At 45.3% G+C, this 13,526-nt stretch overlaps 6 protein-coding genes across 6 annotated transcripts; 3 read left to right on the top strand and 3 right to left on the bottom strand.

Annotated features, from left to right (window-relative positions):
• Positions 1–69: 69 nt before the first annotated feature.
• On the top strand, positions 70–2,531 carry LOC117565637 (glycoprotein endo-alpha-1,2-mannosidase). The gene is made up of 3 exons (XM_034244846.2): positions 70–1,125; positions 1,183–1,411; positions 1,481–2,531. The coding sequence occupies exons 1-3, from the start codon at positions 149–151 to the stop codon at positions 1,736–1,738; spliced, it is 1,464 nt and encodes a 487-aa protein (XP_034100737.1). The 5' UTR covers positions 70–148; the 3' UTR covers positions 1,739–2,531.
• A 31-nt stretch (positions 2,532–2,562) lies between these two features.
• Positions 2,563–3,420, top strand: LOC117565638 (uncharacterized). Its single transcript, XM_034244847.2, has 2 exons — positions 2,563–2,819; positions 2,879–3,420. The coding sequence occupies exons 1-2, from the start codon at positions 2,654–2,656 to the stop codon at positions 3,391–3,393; spliced, it is 681 nt and encodes a 226-aa protein (XP_034100738.1). The 5' UTR covers positions 2,563–2,653; the 3' UTR covers positions 3,394–3,420.
• On the bottom strand, positions 3,419–13,517 carry LOC117565628 (uncharacterized). The gene is made up of 7 exons (XM_034244838.2): positions 12,703–13,517; positions 6,614–6,879; positions 5,750–6,556; positions 5,514–5,677; positions 4,268–5,457; positions 3,935–4,206; positions 3,419–3,881 (listed from the first exon to the last, which is right to left on the bottom strand). The coding sequence occupies exons 1-7, from the start codon at positions 13,409–13,411 to the stop codon at positions 3,474–3,476; spliced, it is 3,816 nt and encodes a 1,271-aa protein (XP_034100729.1). The 5' UTR covers positions 13,412–13,517; the 3' UTR covers positions 3,419–3,473.
• On the top strand, positions 7,186–8,675 carry LOC117565631 (ubiquinone biosynthesis monooxygenase COQ6, mitochondrial). Its single transcript, XM_034244841.2, has one exon. It carries the CDS (start codon positions 7,272–7,274, stop codon positions 8,673–8,675), a length of 1,404 nt encoding a protein of 467 aa, XP_034100732.1. The 5' UTR covers positions 7,186–7,271.
• Positions 8,892–11,209, bottom strand: LOC117565630 (glycosyltransferase 25 family member). The gene is made up of 2 exons (XM_034244840.2): positions 10,859–11,209; positions 8,892–10,805 (listed from the first exon to the last, which is right to left on the bottom strand). Exons 1-2 carry the CDS (start codon positions 11,041–11,043, stop codon positions 9,149–9,151), a joined length of 1,842 nt encoding a protein of 613 aa, XP_034100731.1. The 5' UTR covers positions 11,044–11,209; the 3' UTR covers positions 8,892–9,148.
• LOC117565633 (cytochrome c oxidase assembly protein COX11, mitochondrial) lies at positions 11,493–12,410 on the bottom strand. The gene has a single exon (XM_034244843.2). The coding sequence runs from the start codon at positions 12,291–12,293 to the stop codon at positions 11,526–11,528; it is 768 nt and encodes a 255-aa protein (XP_034100734.1). The 5' UTR covers positions 12,294–12,410; the 3' UTR covers positions 11,493–11,525.
• Positions 13,518–13,526: the final 9 nt, after the last annotated feature.

The following is a 13,526-nucleotide window of genomic DNA, read 5'->3' as shown; positions in this document are numbered from 1 at the left end:
ATTGCTGGGCATGTTGTAGACTAACCCGGGACGGGGTTGGGGGTTTCCTTTTTCTGTTTTGGGGGGTGGACAGTAGCAAAGAAGCTGAAGCAGAGCAGACGCAACGATAAGAAGGCACAACAATGTGAAAAATATTAACGAAAACAAAATGCTGCTCAAAAAATATGTGAAAACGCGACGCAAGGTCAAGATACTGTTGTTGGTGACCATTGTGGCTCTCATCGTAATTACCTGCATCATTTTGCTGGGTTCCTCGTCGGCGACGAGTGGCTCGAATGTGGAGCGTTTGCTGGACGAACGTTTCATAGCACGTGCCTATCAACCGCAATCGGAGCAGCAGCAGCAACAACAGCAGCCGCGGGATGTGGCGGCAGCATTGCTGCAACCACAACGTGAACATGGTGTCATAGTGCCGGAGAAATATGATGAGCAAAAGATCAAGTCACGCATTATGCAGAATCGCCTGCAGCAGCTGAAGCAACAACAGCAACGCGACGCTGAAGCGGAACAGGCACGCACAACGTTGGATGCACTGGCGACAGCTGTGCACATTTTCTACACAGCTCCCGTACCGTGGTACAAGTCCAAGAAACCACCATTGCCAGCGCCCGAGCATCCCAATGAGGTGGCACTGCCGTTGACCACGCCAAAGCCCGTGAAGATTCTAAACACCGCCTTCTACCCAGCGCTAGGGCTGTATAAGCCAAGTGCCAAGCTTCTGGGTCAGCACTTTGAGAACATACGCAGCTGTGGCATTGGAGTGCTCATCCTGAGCTATAGCAAGCCCACAGATCCAGCGCTACTGCATCAAATCATTGAGCTGGCCCCGCAGCACAATCTGAGCGTCACCTTTGAACTGAGCGTGGCTGGGAATCGAACCGTGGAGTATTTGCGTCAACAGCTGCAGGACATAGCCACATATGTGGAGTTGCCTGGGTTCTATCGCGTATGGAGCCAATCTCGTGCCGCATTGATGCCTGTCCTCTATGTCAGCAATGCCTACAAACTGAGTGAGAGTTTGGGTCGTCAGATGTGTCACATCACAGCGCTGTCGAAGCCGCCGGGAAAAGAGGAAGCAGGTGGACTGCGGAGTGTGCTGGATGCTTTCTTCATAGGACACATCAGGTGAGTATTGACAATCTATATATCAACTGTAATTAAAATACTTTATTTCTTACACAGACTTAAAAGCCATGCGGATGTGCTGCGACGTCTATGCTTCGATGGCTTCTACAGCAAGCTGCCCAGCAATGGAGCCGTCTTTGCCAGCACCTGGAAGAATTGGTCATATCTCAAGTCGTATGCACTGTCCTACAAGATGCTGTTTGTGCCGACAGTTGGTCCCGGCTTTGCGGAGCGTAATAAATTTCCGCGGCACGGCGACATACAACGACATCGCAGCAACGGACGCGTAAGTGGAGCAACTGCCTCATTCACCAGAACTTTAATTTAATAATTGTTCGTTTTTTTTTATTTATAGTACTATGGCGTTGCTTGGCGCACAGCGATACTCAATCATGTGGGCTTCATCAGCATTGCCAGCTATAATAATTGGCCCGACGGCAGTCAGATTGAGGAGGTGGTGCCACGTGCTGGTTTCCTCGATTACAATCCGGGATCGAAGACCAAGTATTTGGATTTAACCGCACATTGGGTGGGCAACTTCTTAAAGACACGTCAGGAGGCAGCTGGAGTTGCTCAAAACTGTTATGAGCTGCTCAACAATACAATATGTTGAGGGGATGAGTGAATTGATCTGATCGGGGGGAATTCATATCGACGAGAATCAAACTGTTGCCTTACCCCGAGGATGTGGGCAAAGTGTGTGCGTTTACTTTAAAAGCAAATCGAAAATTGCATGCCACGAAATTACTTTCTTAAAAACTGTTAAATAAGTCCAGTCTTCTCATACTCATAATCTGCCTATATAGCAAACAATACAATTATCTATGTATCTGCCAAACAAAAACATAAAAAAACTATGTAAAGTGCAAGCAATATATACTCTTAGGTAGTGTTAACACTAGTATACTAAAAAAACAACAAAACTAAATGCAATTAACTTTTTCTTAACTAGGGCTTCAGAGCCAGATTATTAAACATTTTTTTAGCTTTTCGATAAGTATTGAAAATAACGGAAACAACAACAATATCATGCCATGCCATATTATGTATACATATTACATACATATTCGAGTTTATATAGAGCAAGAATGTAGCAACAACTAAATAATTTGTTAAAACGTGAATATTACCACTTGTTAAACGAAAGGTACTAAACAAATTTTATCTTTATTACAAGTACAACATATAACAAATTGTAATTACTTTATCTAAGCTTTAATAGATTAAATAGTGCTACAAAATATTTATTATATATTGATCAAAGGCACAAACAAAAAAAAACAAAACGGTTTAAATGTCTTTTTAACGAGCATTTCTCAACACTTCCGTAACGGTTATTGAAAAGTCATTACGCGAAAATTATGTTGGTTTTACTAATTGAAGAGACAAGCGGAAATTTGACAAGCGATGTTTTCCGTTTTCACTTTGTCAACAGGCAATTGTATCCTGTTTCCTTTCTTGTTACCTGTCATTTTGTCATTAGACGTAAAAATAACACAAAGTAATCGGAACTGTCAGAACTGTAATTATGTCGCATTCAACATCCTTTAATAATAGCTTCAAGAAACCCGTAAAGCGACAGGTTAAGCAGCAGAATCCCAAAGGATGCTGCTGCAAACGTTCGCAATGCATTAAAAACTACTGCGATTGCTATCAATCGATGACCACCTGCTCCATCTATTGCAAGTGCATTGGTAAGACTCCCAGTTGAAGCTTTTATCTCCCATGTCTATGCTTACATTTTCGTCTCCAGGCTGCCGCAATACGGAGGAACGCGTTGCAACGGAAACGCCACCCAAGAAATCAGCACAAACTGTGAAACGGGAACGTGCTGTGTCGCTTAGTGCCAAAGCAGCTGCGACTGCGGTGAAGGAAAGCACCAACATCCCCCTGAAGCCAGCACCTGGCCCAGTGACTTACACCGTACAGCAGCAGCAACAGAGAATTGTTGTGCCGCAACTGCCGGCGACTACTGCCATTCAGTTGTCAGAGGTGGACTTGGATACCATCATTACGCTGCCGCCGCCGAATATCAGTGTGCAGACAAAGAAATCGCAGGCTGTGCAGCCTACAATCAATTCAATGTCAGCACCGCCAAGAGATGTCAATGTCCTGAATCCACCCATCAATGCGGCACTGCTCGATTGCGTGGTGATCCAAGCCTTAGAAGCTGAGGACTTTGGTTTCAATGAACTGCATGTGGGACAATTAGTGTGCCACGAATTTTCACGCAATCTGCAAACTATTTTAAAGGTCTTTAAGACATAATAACCTATTAATAATAAACTAACTGCAATTGAAGTTGTGTAAATCAGTCTATATTCAGATTCATTGTAAACGGATGTATCTCATAGATGCTGTTGGAAAATAAGCTCCGTTGCCAATACATCGAAGCCACCGTCAGGTTGCACGTCACCCACTGTAGGGTTTGTTAATGTATGACGATCTAGCGGCATTTCAGAGTCACTATCTCCATCACTGTTCTCCGACTCCGACTGCTCATCATCGTCGTCCATCTCAAGGGTGCGGCTATCATTAAGGCGGCGGCGTTTAGCCTTCGGTTTACCAGTGGTCTTGGACTGTTTATACTTCTGCCAGAACTTTGCTGGTTGGGCAAAATCCGTGTAGTTGGAGAAACGCATAGTCATGGCCCGGCAGAACTTATCAAATTGAAAACGCTGCTCCGAATTCATCACGCCGCTCAGATTATTGTGCGTCTCGGGCACATAACGTAAACAGCGCTCCAGTTGCTTCAACTGAATAAAAGGGATTAGAAGCGAGCTTAAAGAAATTATATAGAATAACGTACCGGTTCTTCGCCATTATCACGAGCACGTCCGCGTCCACGACCTTTTGCTGGCGCCGTAGCCGCTGCACTTGTCGTTGGCAGCTGCTCCACAGGCGCTGGTAATGGCTCCTCTTCAATAGTTGCCTCCTCACTGCCGCCTTCAGCTTGGCCGCCGCCCTGTTGTTGTCCTTTCGCCTTGGTGCACGAACAAATACGGCGCATTATGAATAACATGTCGATAACAACATCCAAGGCACCCGGCGATTTGATAAATTCAGCGTCTTTTGTTTTCTCTGATAAAATAAATATTAATTAAAGCTACTAAATTTAGTCTGTGCGTTGTTTGTCGCTTACCAGCCAATAGCTTAAGCTGTCCAAAGTACAACAGCAACGTATTCTCATCCAGTGAGCCAATGATATGATTGTAAATGAGTCGTCTGCTTTTCGCTCTTTCAGCGCCTTTCAGACGCGACTGAAAGCTGGAATCGAGTCGTGTTGAGCCTTTTAGGAAAGTTTGATCATTGAAATCAAAGGGACACTCCTTAATGCAGTGATGGAACAACATCTTGTCATACAGCTTCTTATAGCGTATGAAAAATGCATCCGCCTCGCGTGCCACCTCAGCACTCTCATCAACCAGGCCGGCCAGGAGTGAGATGAGTATGGGTCCCTTTAGCTTAATGTTTCCTGCCAGTATCACATCCTTGACACATCTGTAGGTACGCACACGAGTTGTGGCAAACTTTGAATAGAGTTTGACGAGTATGCACTTCATGTTGCTCTCCAGAATCGATGGATATTTCTTGCCCAAATCGTTCATGCCAATCAATGTGCTATTTATCAATTGCGGCCGATCGTTTTTACTCAATATTTGTCCATAAATGGCAGACAATCGATGCGCCAGCCTGTGATCACGCAGGGAGAGGCGACCAGCGATGACAACCATCCAGTTGAGATTGCGTTCGTTATCCGTATCGAAACTGGACTCTTTCAGCTTTAAGCACAACTGCAAATATTTGACAACGAACTTGCTAATTTGATTGTCTACACGCTGTTGTTCTGACTTTGAAATGAGTTCTGTATAAGTGCCAAGCAGTGATGCCATGGCTATGTGCTCCTCCTGAAAATGATTCATTGATTTCCGAATGGCTTCAGTGACATCGTCCAGTAGCTGCACTTGCCAATTCTCCGCCAGGTTGCTGTCCTGCGGTGCCTGACTGTGCGACAAGCGATCGATATGATTTAGCACATGCACTGCTGGCGTTACCAAAGCCAACCAGATGCTTCCCGACCTCAAAGCGGACAGCAGACGTGTGAAGAGTCTATTGAGCGCGGACTTGGAAAAGTTACGCAGGCAATAAATAATCAGTTCGAGTGCAAGCAACTGATTCGACTTCATGTTGTACGACGACAAGCTATTAAAGGTGGTAATAAGTGCATCCAAGTTGTTGGTAATACGACTGGAAATAAACACAAGCAGTGCCCAAGCCTCGGTGGCCATTGAAGTGGGCAGATACGATATGATTGTGTTCACCAGATGCGGACTGCAAGTAAAATTAATTAGTCGATAATTTGGACAGGGCAATATTTTATTACTCACGTCACGAAGTTTTCGGTCTGCAGCAGCAATGTCAGTCGCTCTTGCAAATAATTGCGTGGCTGAACGGCCAACAAAGTGGCTAGAATGCGCCAGGGCAAGCGATTCTTTGGCTCATTAATGTACTCCAACGGTTTGATGTTCAGCAACACAATGCGATTGAAGCTCTGTACAAAAAAATTATGAAATTATTAAAAGAATTAGCATGACTTCAGGTCATGGCTTCAACTTTAACTCACCTGCATTGCTAGCTTTTGGAGTGCCATATCCTCATCGCTAAGCAAGCAGGGCCAGAGGCGACAATAGAGACCAATGAGTATAGTGCAATTGCAATAGGACTGCAGCATGGTGTCTAGACTCTCCAGCGCTGCCTTCCGTACCGAGGACAGCGAGTCCACGGCAAAGCAAGCAAACTCACGTTCAAAATTCGTGTCATAGATGATGCGTTGATTCGTCAACGCCAGACGCTCCAACAGCGCAATGCCGGAGCATCGGGCCAAACCGTTGTTGGAGTCCACGAAACGTTCGTAGATGATTTGTGGTGTTTGCTTGACCAGCGGCTCTAATTCCTCGTATCCTTCAAAGCTGTAGGCATAATGCACCACAGGTGGTTTCTCCATGCTTAGCTGCCTAGCGCGAGGGTTTGAAGCACTACTCTCATCGCTGTATTGCACAAAACTAAGGCATTCGTTAAGTATGCGCATTGTGGTGGGTGATCCCTGCTTCAAGGATAAATTGAGCACCTGGCTGGCTTTTCTGCGCACCGTAAACGTTCTATCATCGAGGCTTTTGATGGTCTCGGCGATCAAAGTCACCTCTCTAGGCTTTGTGGACACATCGTGTCGAAAGATACTCCACTCCACATGCGTCTCCTGCTGCAGTATGCGTTCGATTAGCTCCAGCGTGCGTATTTGTATGCTCACAGCATCGTCTGCTTTAATTGATTCCTTTAAAATGTCTGAGCAGGATTGATTGCATTTGGCATAGAGCGCTGCATCATATTTGGCTGCATAGCCAATGGCAACTTTCTCATCAACAGCTTTCCACTATAAAATAATAAATGGTTATTTCAAATGCTTATAAATTGATTAAAGTTCACTTACCTCTCGTATGGGATTCGTGACCACACACTCGATGTATTTGCTCAGGACTTTGGCTATTATGTCGGGATACTTTTCCAGCAGCATAATAAACCAATCGGAAATGTGACCAATGCTTTGAGCTCCACCGGGTTTTGCATTTTCCGGAAAACTATGCATATGAAAACTCTGGGACATGATTAACATCAGCGTCTCCAGCACATCGCCATTATGTTCGTTGGCAATCTCATCGAAGATTTCAAAGCATCGCTGATGCATCTGACTGGCGCCTACAAAACAAATAAAATTGCTTTTCAGAATTTGTAACGGAAATTGGTATCGATAGATGCGACCGCTCTTAACGCATAACTGTAGAAAATGCCCCGATCACGATCACATTTATTATAAGTTTAGCATAAATATATTTATTGTAGTTATAAATTACTGTAGACCACAACCACATCTTAAAAAAAAAAGAATCAGTAAGTTGTCGACTCTAAAACTGTAGCGTAGAATCGATAACACGCAACTAAACGATACGCAGTATGAGCTGTTACGATATTTGCCAGCAATCACGATAAGTGTGCCGTCTCTAACGAACTTCTTACGAACGATAACAAAGTATTGGCAATATTACCAGTTTTTATTGTGAAATTTCGAAACATTTAAAAAAATTCGACACATGTTGCTAATGCTGCGGCCGAAAGGAGCCTCTGTGGCAGCCTCACAAGTGCGCAGCCTTGTCAAGCGCCTGCTAGCCACAGAAACAGCATCCACGCCGGCTGAGGAACACTATGATATCATTATTGGCGGCGGCGGCATGGTGGGCACAACGCTTGCCGCTGCATTGAGCAAGAACCGCACGCTGGCGGACAAGAAAGTACTCCTCCTAGAAGCTGCACCTGAATTCAAAGGTTTCAGTGCCAGCGCTCCCTTCCACAATCGTGTCTCAGCCATCAGTCAAAGCTCCATAGAACTGTTCAAGGCGATAGATTGTTGGACACACATAGAGAAAGCGCGCTGCAAGCCGGTCAAGCAGATGCAGGTGTGGGATGCCAACAGCGATGCCTTGATTCATTTCCAGCACGACAACTTTGCCAGCGATGTGGCCTGCATCATTGAGAACAATCTGATTATAGATGCGGCTTACGCTCGCATTCGAGACGCGGCTCCCAACTACAAGGTGTTAAACAAGGCCCGCATACAATGCGTTAGCCTACCGGGCAAATCTGGTGAGCACAATACACGTGTCCAGCTACAGGATGGACGCAGCTTCTCGTGTGATTTGCTCATTGGCGCTGATGGCGCCAACTCTGTGGTGCGCAAACAAATGGGCGTCGATGTCTTGGCGTTCAACTACGATCGCATGAGTCTGGTGGCGAATGTGGACCTGAACATCGAGGAGGGCTGCGACAATTCGGTGGCCTGGCAACGTTTTCTGCCTTCCGGTCCGGTTGCGTTGTTACCGCTGAGCGATAAGCAAAGCTCGCTGGTCTGGAGCACAACAGTGCCGCATGCTCGTCAATTGCTCGCCATGCAGCCGTCGGAGTTTGTGGATGCCTTGAATGAGGCGTTTTGTCGTCAATATCCACGTCTGGAGGTGGCCGATAAAGCACTGCAAGCGTTGAATGCCTTCTTTGGTCATCAGGGATCGCAGCATCAGCGACAGTATCCGCCGCGAGTTTGTGGCGTTCAGGAACGCACAAGAGCAACCTTCCCATTGGGTTTCCTGCATGCCTCGTCGTATGTGTGCAACGGCGCCGCCTTGGTAGGCGATGCTGCTCATCGCATTCATCCGCTGGCTGGGCAAGGCGTCAACTTGGGCTTTGGTGATGTGCGTGAGCTGGTGGACACTTTGGCCGCTGGCGCTTATGCTGGCTTCAAGCTGGGCGACTCCCAACATCTCATTAAATACGAACGCAAGAGTCTGGCCAGGAATGTTCCCATCATGATTGGAGTTCATGGACTGCATTCGCTGTACAGCACGCAGTTGAGTCCTGTGGTTTTGTTGCGCAGTCTGGGACTGCAGTTGACTGAGAATCTACCGCCTATCAAGAAGTTGTTCATGAAGAGCGCCATGGGTTAAAGAAGCTGACTTTTTTATAGGGGTGCATAGCACTTAAGTGATTACAGTTTTATAGTCGTTAAAATATTCAATAAAATAAAAGGTGTACAGCAGTATCAAATTGTTTTGTAATTGGGGGAAAACTTAAGATAATTAAGTTCTTTATCAGGAATATGAAATAAAAAAAATGTTGTGAAGCAGTCAAATATTATCATTAACAGAAAAAAAGTTAACTTAAGATCTTGGTTAAATTGTATATTAATTTTAAAATTAGAATATCAAGTATCTTAGTTTTAATTGTTCGTCAAGTAGTTTGATTAGTTTAATAAGTTTGATTTTTGGTGGTCATTGGAGATTTCTGTTTGTCTTAACACTAAATTGTTACAAGGCACATGTTGGCAGCGAGTTTTACGCTTACACTTAGTCTAATAAATTTGGCATTATATGGAAAATTGCTTGCACATACATATATATGTCTATTAAAAAGAGAGTAATTAGAGCTCCTGGTGGATTTTGCCAGCGTTCAACTGAGGCAACCCAGCATTCACATTGCTGCTCTCGCCGAGCATTGGCTCATTGGCAAAGATTTGCTGACGATCGCTCTTCGGTTGCGGCTCATCGGCATCCGCCGCTGTTGTCTCCACTTGCTTCGAATCTTCCGTATCCGAAATATAGCCCGATTCACCCGTATAGTGAGTGGGATAAAGCAGCAAAGGAGCAGCGCTGAATGCAATTAGATCACGCGGCTCAAAGGCTGCGCTCCAATCTTTTTGCGGATGCCGATCAAACATGATGGGCAAGAACTCATCGACCGGTATGAGTTTCTCCAGTGGCTTGACAGCCAACAGCTTCTCGGCGCCCTGCAGCGTAATCACATAGGCCAGTGTCCAATAGGAGTAGCCAACGTGCACCAGATTATCGGTGCCCTCCACCCACGGTTCATTCTCATCCTTCAAACGCTTGCGTCCCAAGTAGATGAGATCGTACGGCGTTTGCTCCGCCTGCTCGAGTACACGCAGCACATTCGATCTAAAGTACGGCTCGAAGCGTATATCATCCTCGAGTATGAGTACTTGCTTCAGCTGACGCTGCACAATCTGCTGCCAAATGCGATAATGGCTGAGAAAACAACCAATTTCACCCATTGTCATGGGGCGATGATGATACGGATCCTCGTAGCCGGGGAGAAAACTAATGCCCATCTGCTGCACACGTTGTGCATCCAATTCCTTGCCATCCACTGCAGCAAAGTGCTGCACATCCAGACCAATTTCATCGAATAAACGCTCCATTTTCTCACGTCGCTCCGGGCGCCGCAGCAAATTGATCATGAAAATCTCATCAAAATTGAGTTTCGATTTTGTTGGCAATTCCACAAGCCGTTCAAAGTATTTGAGTAGCGGCGGCACAGCGCCCAAATCATGCACCATATTGGCACGCAAGTTTATCACCTGCTGCAGATCGTGTTCCAGCGAATCTGTGGTTTCCAGTGGTTGCATTAAATAGCCAAATGCGATTTCATTGGACACACGCAATGGGACGCCTGAAGTATTTGCTGAGATGGCAAACACAATGATGTCATCGACGGGTCCATTATAAACCGGCTGCTGTTCGGACTCTTGCTGCATTTGCTGCAGTTTCTCGCGATCAAAGGTGAGATAACGTGCTCCAGCATAGTTCATATCGATGAGCACAGCTGTGTGCACCACTGGCACCTCATAGACACCAACTTTGCGACTGTGGTAGATCTCCTTGTACTCATCGGTGCGTTGATAGTAATAATCCTCCGTCATGCCGCACCAGAAATTCGAGTAGAGTCCCTCCGAGTGCAACATGGGCGCCACAATCGGCAACTGGAGACGAGTTAACGCTGTCAGTGCCTGTGGCGATGTTAGAAGCACATCGGCGTCCAAAAAGAATATGTAATCGGCCCAAATATCGCGTGCATATTGCAACGCTTGCTCTTTCAGTGCAATCACATGCTTGAAACGCGACACCGGCCAATCATAAATGGAGGTTTCATTCTCATAACTCGACGTGGCATCATCATCATCGAAGCCGTAGTTGATGCTGTGATAAAGATCGCCAGACTTGCGAAGCCATTGCTGCAACAATTGACTGCTGTCATCGCTGCTGTGATCACAGCGCAACCTGATAATTCTTTTATTAGAGCGACATCTCAATCTATCAGTTTTGTTGCTTACCAAATGGCTATGCGTTTCTTAGGATAATCCAGTTTCTCCACATAACTGAGGAATAGCGGTAATATGTGCGCCTTGTTGCGCACAAGTAACGTTAACAGCACGGTTGGCTTCTCGTACTCTAAATCCTCGGCTAAACCGGCGGCCAAGGCGCAAGTTGCCAGCAATCCAAGCACTAGTAAACGCATTTCCACGTCATGCCATAAAGCACATCACACAGTTCAGTTCAAATAGGTCGCACGCACTATCGACGGAAGCGGCGGCGGCTGCTGGACAATTGTTTATAGTGAGCGTCTTCGGATCTTCAATTCTATTTATAAACTCTGGTCGCGTACAATGAACGCCAACCCATATGTTTTTAATCAGCTCCTGACTGGCGATAACTTATCGCCTTTAAAGTGTAACAGCTGTTTGCGTCGCAGCTATCGATTGCGGCAATTGCAATCGCTTCCAGTTGTCAATTGTCCTCAAACTGGCATGCAGTTGTTATGACTCTAAAACTGCAGTTCCAGTTATCGATTACGGCAGTTGCAATCGCACTCAATTGTCACTATCAGTTGAGAATTAAAATTATCACAATCGGGATTCGATTGCCCTTTAACAGTCAATTACTTGGTAACTTCAAAGTCAACAGTTTTATTTAAAAATATTATTTACAAACAAGCGCAGTTTATGCCGCTTGCTTGGCAGTATGCGGTTTAACATAGCTTGGGAAATTTAGCTGCAAGCCCTCCTTGGCCTCAAAGAACGTGTAGGACAGTGTGATAGTGTCACAAAACTCTAGCGCCGGATCCTGCGTTATTTCGGGATCAATGTAGAAGAAAACAGGCATATCAACTTCCTCGTGCGGATTCAGCATTTGCTCCTCGAAGCAGAAACATTGGATTTTGTTGAAATACGCGCCAGCCTCAAATGGTATCACATTATATGTGCTAATGCCTATGACAGGTTTATCAGTTGGATTCCGGGCCGTGTAAAAGGCCAGAGCTGTCTCGCCTGGCGCCACTTTAATCTCATACTGTTGTGGCTTAAAGTTCCAACGCATCGAAGAGCCAATGTCGGCATTAAAGCGTATTTTAAGCACACGATTCGTCACCTTTTGCATGTGCTCCACTTTCTCGGCATCGTGACCTTGCGACGTAGTGCCTCCATAGCTGTAAGCCTGGCAGAAGATGCTATACAAAGGCACCGCAGCGTAGCTGAGACCCACAATTAGCACTCCGCCAGCTGTTATATAGTAAAGCGTTGACTTTGTTCGCAATTTACGTGCTGCTTCAGCATCGCTGCCTCCTCGTCCTCTTCCAGCGCCTTGCGTTGCTTTTAAGCGGCATGGTTGCAGCTCTAGTCGCTGCTGTTGTGGTTTGACAGGACAACCATATTTCGTGCTTCGCAGAAGTTGTTGACACTGCACGCGTAGTGAGCCAAATGTGCGCAGCATTGATAGCTACAGTTTTATGCAATTTTGTAGTTAAATTTATGGTTGTTTTAGTTAAACACACAACTGTTTGTATAACTTTAGCAGCTGTTTGGGGCCAGTGTGTCCACATATGCGCTTTCACCGGCTACCACTAGCCAGCCAGTGTGCACACATAGTGGCGATAATTTACTAGAGATGTGCGTGATTTGTGAAGTTATAAGATATGCGCCCTTTTAGTGATATTTGATTTCGAATTACTTTCCCATTAGTATGTATATTAATAAAAGAAAATTTTTAAACGAAATGCAATACAAAATATTGTGTGCTATTAAAATGATAGAGCGCTCAACTACGAGATACCCTGCATGAGTAGCGGAGAATATAAGAACTTACAAGCTAAGCACGTGCGTGGTATAACGCTATTACTTACATGAGTTTGTATAACCCTTGCGAAAACTGTTATACACCAGTTGCAGCAAACATTTTATGATATCGTCACGCGGTTTCCTGTGATCTTTGAAGTGCACATAACGAAATACCAGTTTCAGATCATCGCAGATGGATAAAAATAGTATGCTCATGGTGCTTGACCGCACATCTGTGGAAGCTTGCTGCTCCAGCAATCGAAAAACCTTCAGGCAATGCTCAATGACACCCTCATCGAAGACGCCATAACTTTTGGCGCCCGGAATAGTCAACGTTAGCAGATATGTGCTAACCGCATTGAGCGCCAGTTGAATATTGATATGAGTATTTAAAGGCGCAATGGCAGCATTTAGCGTGTGCTGTGGTAATGTCGCCAAACTGGCAAGAGCATAAATATAAGCCAAATAGTCTCCCGGTGAAATGTCCACAATTTCTGACCAATTGTCAAAGGTAATGTCGTAGCCCGATTGATTCTCAATATCACTGGATCTGATAGCACGAATACAATTGGATAATTCCCGCAGCGCTTGTAGTTGATCATCTTGATCTTGTGGTTGTTGTCTGCACATTGGCAGAACCCAAAATTCTCTGGCTTTGCGTTGTGTCTCCTCGTCACTCTCATACTCGCTAAGGAAGTCTTCAACCTGCGTCCACTTAATATTTGTTGCGAATCGCAACTTTATATCACTGAATATTCGATTAAACTCCGACATTTTTGCTTATTTTCAACAGAATTCCGCGCACCATTCGTGATTTGCCACTTGTTTACATCCATGACAGTGTGACCGTACGGTAGTACTATAAAAATACCATTTTTGCCATTACTCG

The sequence above is a fragment of the Drosophila albomicans genome, chromosome 2L, assembly GCF_009650485.2.
Source record: "Drosophila albomicans strain 15112-1751.03 chromosome 2L, ASM965048v2, whole genome shotgun sequence".
NCBI classification, from domain to species: Eukaryota; Metazoa; Arthropoda; class Insecta; order Diptera; family Drosophilidae; genus Drosophila; species Drosophila albomicans.
This window is presented reverse-complemented; position numbering and strand designations above follow the sequence as displayed.

Excerpts from the sequence above, each read along its gene's own strand:
- LOC117565637 (XM_034244846.2), top strand. The coding sequence starts at position 149 with ATGCTGCTCAAAAAATATGTGAAAACGCGACGCAAGGTCAAGATACTG. Across the intron at positions 1,126-1,182 it reads TTCTTCATAGGACACATCAG|ACTTAAAAGCCATGCGGATG; the intron begins GTGAGTATTGAC and ends TTTCTTACACAG. Across the intron at positions 1,412-1,480 it reads GACATCGCAGCAACGGACGC|TACTATGGCGTTGCTTGGCG; the intron begins GTAAGTGGAGCA and ends TTTTATTTATAG.
- LOC117565638 (XM_034244847.2), top strand. The coding sequence starts at position 2,654 with ATGTCGCATTCAACATCCTTTAATAATAGCTTCAAGAAACCCGTAAAG. Across the intron at positions 2,820-2,878 it reads CATCTATTGCAAGTGCATTG|GCTGCCGCAATACGGAGGAA; the intron begins GTAAGACTCCCA and ends TTTCGTCTCCAG.
- LOC117565631 (XM_034244841.2), top strand. The coding sequence starts at position 7,272 with ATGTTGCTAATGCTGCGGCCGAAAGGAGCCTCTGTGGCAGCCTCACAA.
- LOC117565630 (XM_034244840.2), bottom strand. The coding sequence starts at position 11,043 with ATGCGTTTACTAGTGCTTGGATTGCTGGCAACTTGCGCCTTGGCCGCC. Across the intron at positions 10,806-10,858 it reads AAGAAACGCATAGCCATTTG|GTTGCGCTGTGATCACAGCA; the intron begins GTAAGCAACAAA and ends AAGAATTATCAG.
- LOC117565633 (XM_034244843.2), bottom strand. The coding sequence starts at position 12,293 with ATGCTGCGCACATTTGGCTCACTACGCGTGCAGTGTCAACAACTTCTG.
- LOC117565628 (XM_034244838.2), bottom strand. The coding sequence starts at position 13,411 with ATGTCGGAGTTTAATCGAATATTCAGTGATATAAAGTTGCGATTCGCA. Across the intron at positions 6,880-12,702 it reads CAAGGGTTATACAAACTCAT|GCGCCAGTCAGATGCATCAG; the intron begins GTAAGTAATAGC and ends TTTGTTTTGTAG. Across the intron at positions 4,207-4,267 it reads ACAGCTTAAGCTATTGGCTG|AGAAAACAAAAGACGCTGAA; the intron begins GTAAGCGACAAA and ends TTATTTTATCAG.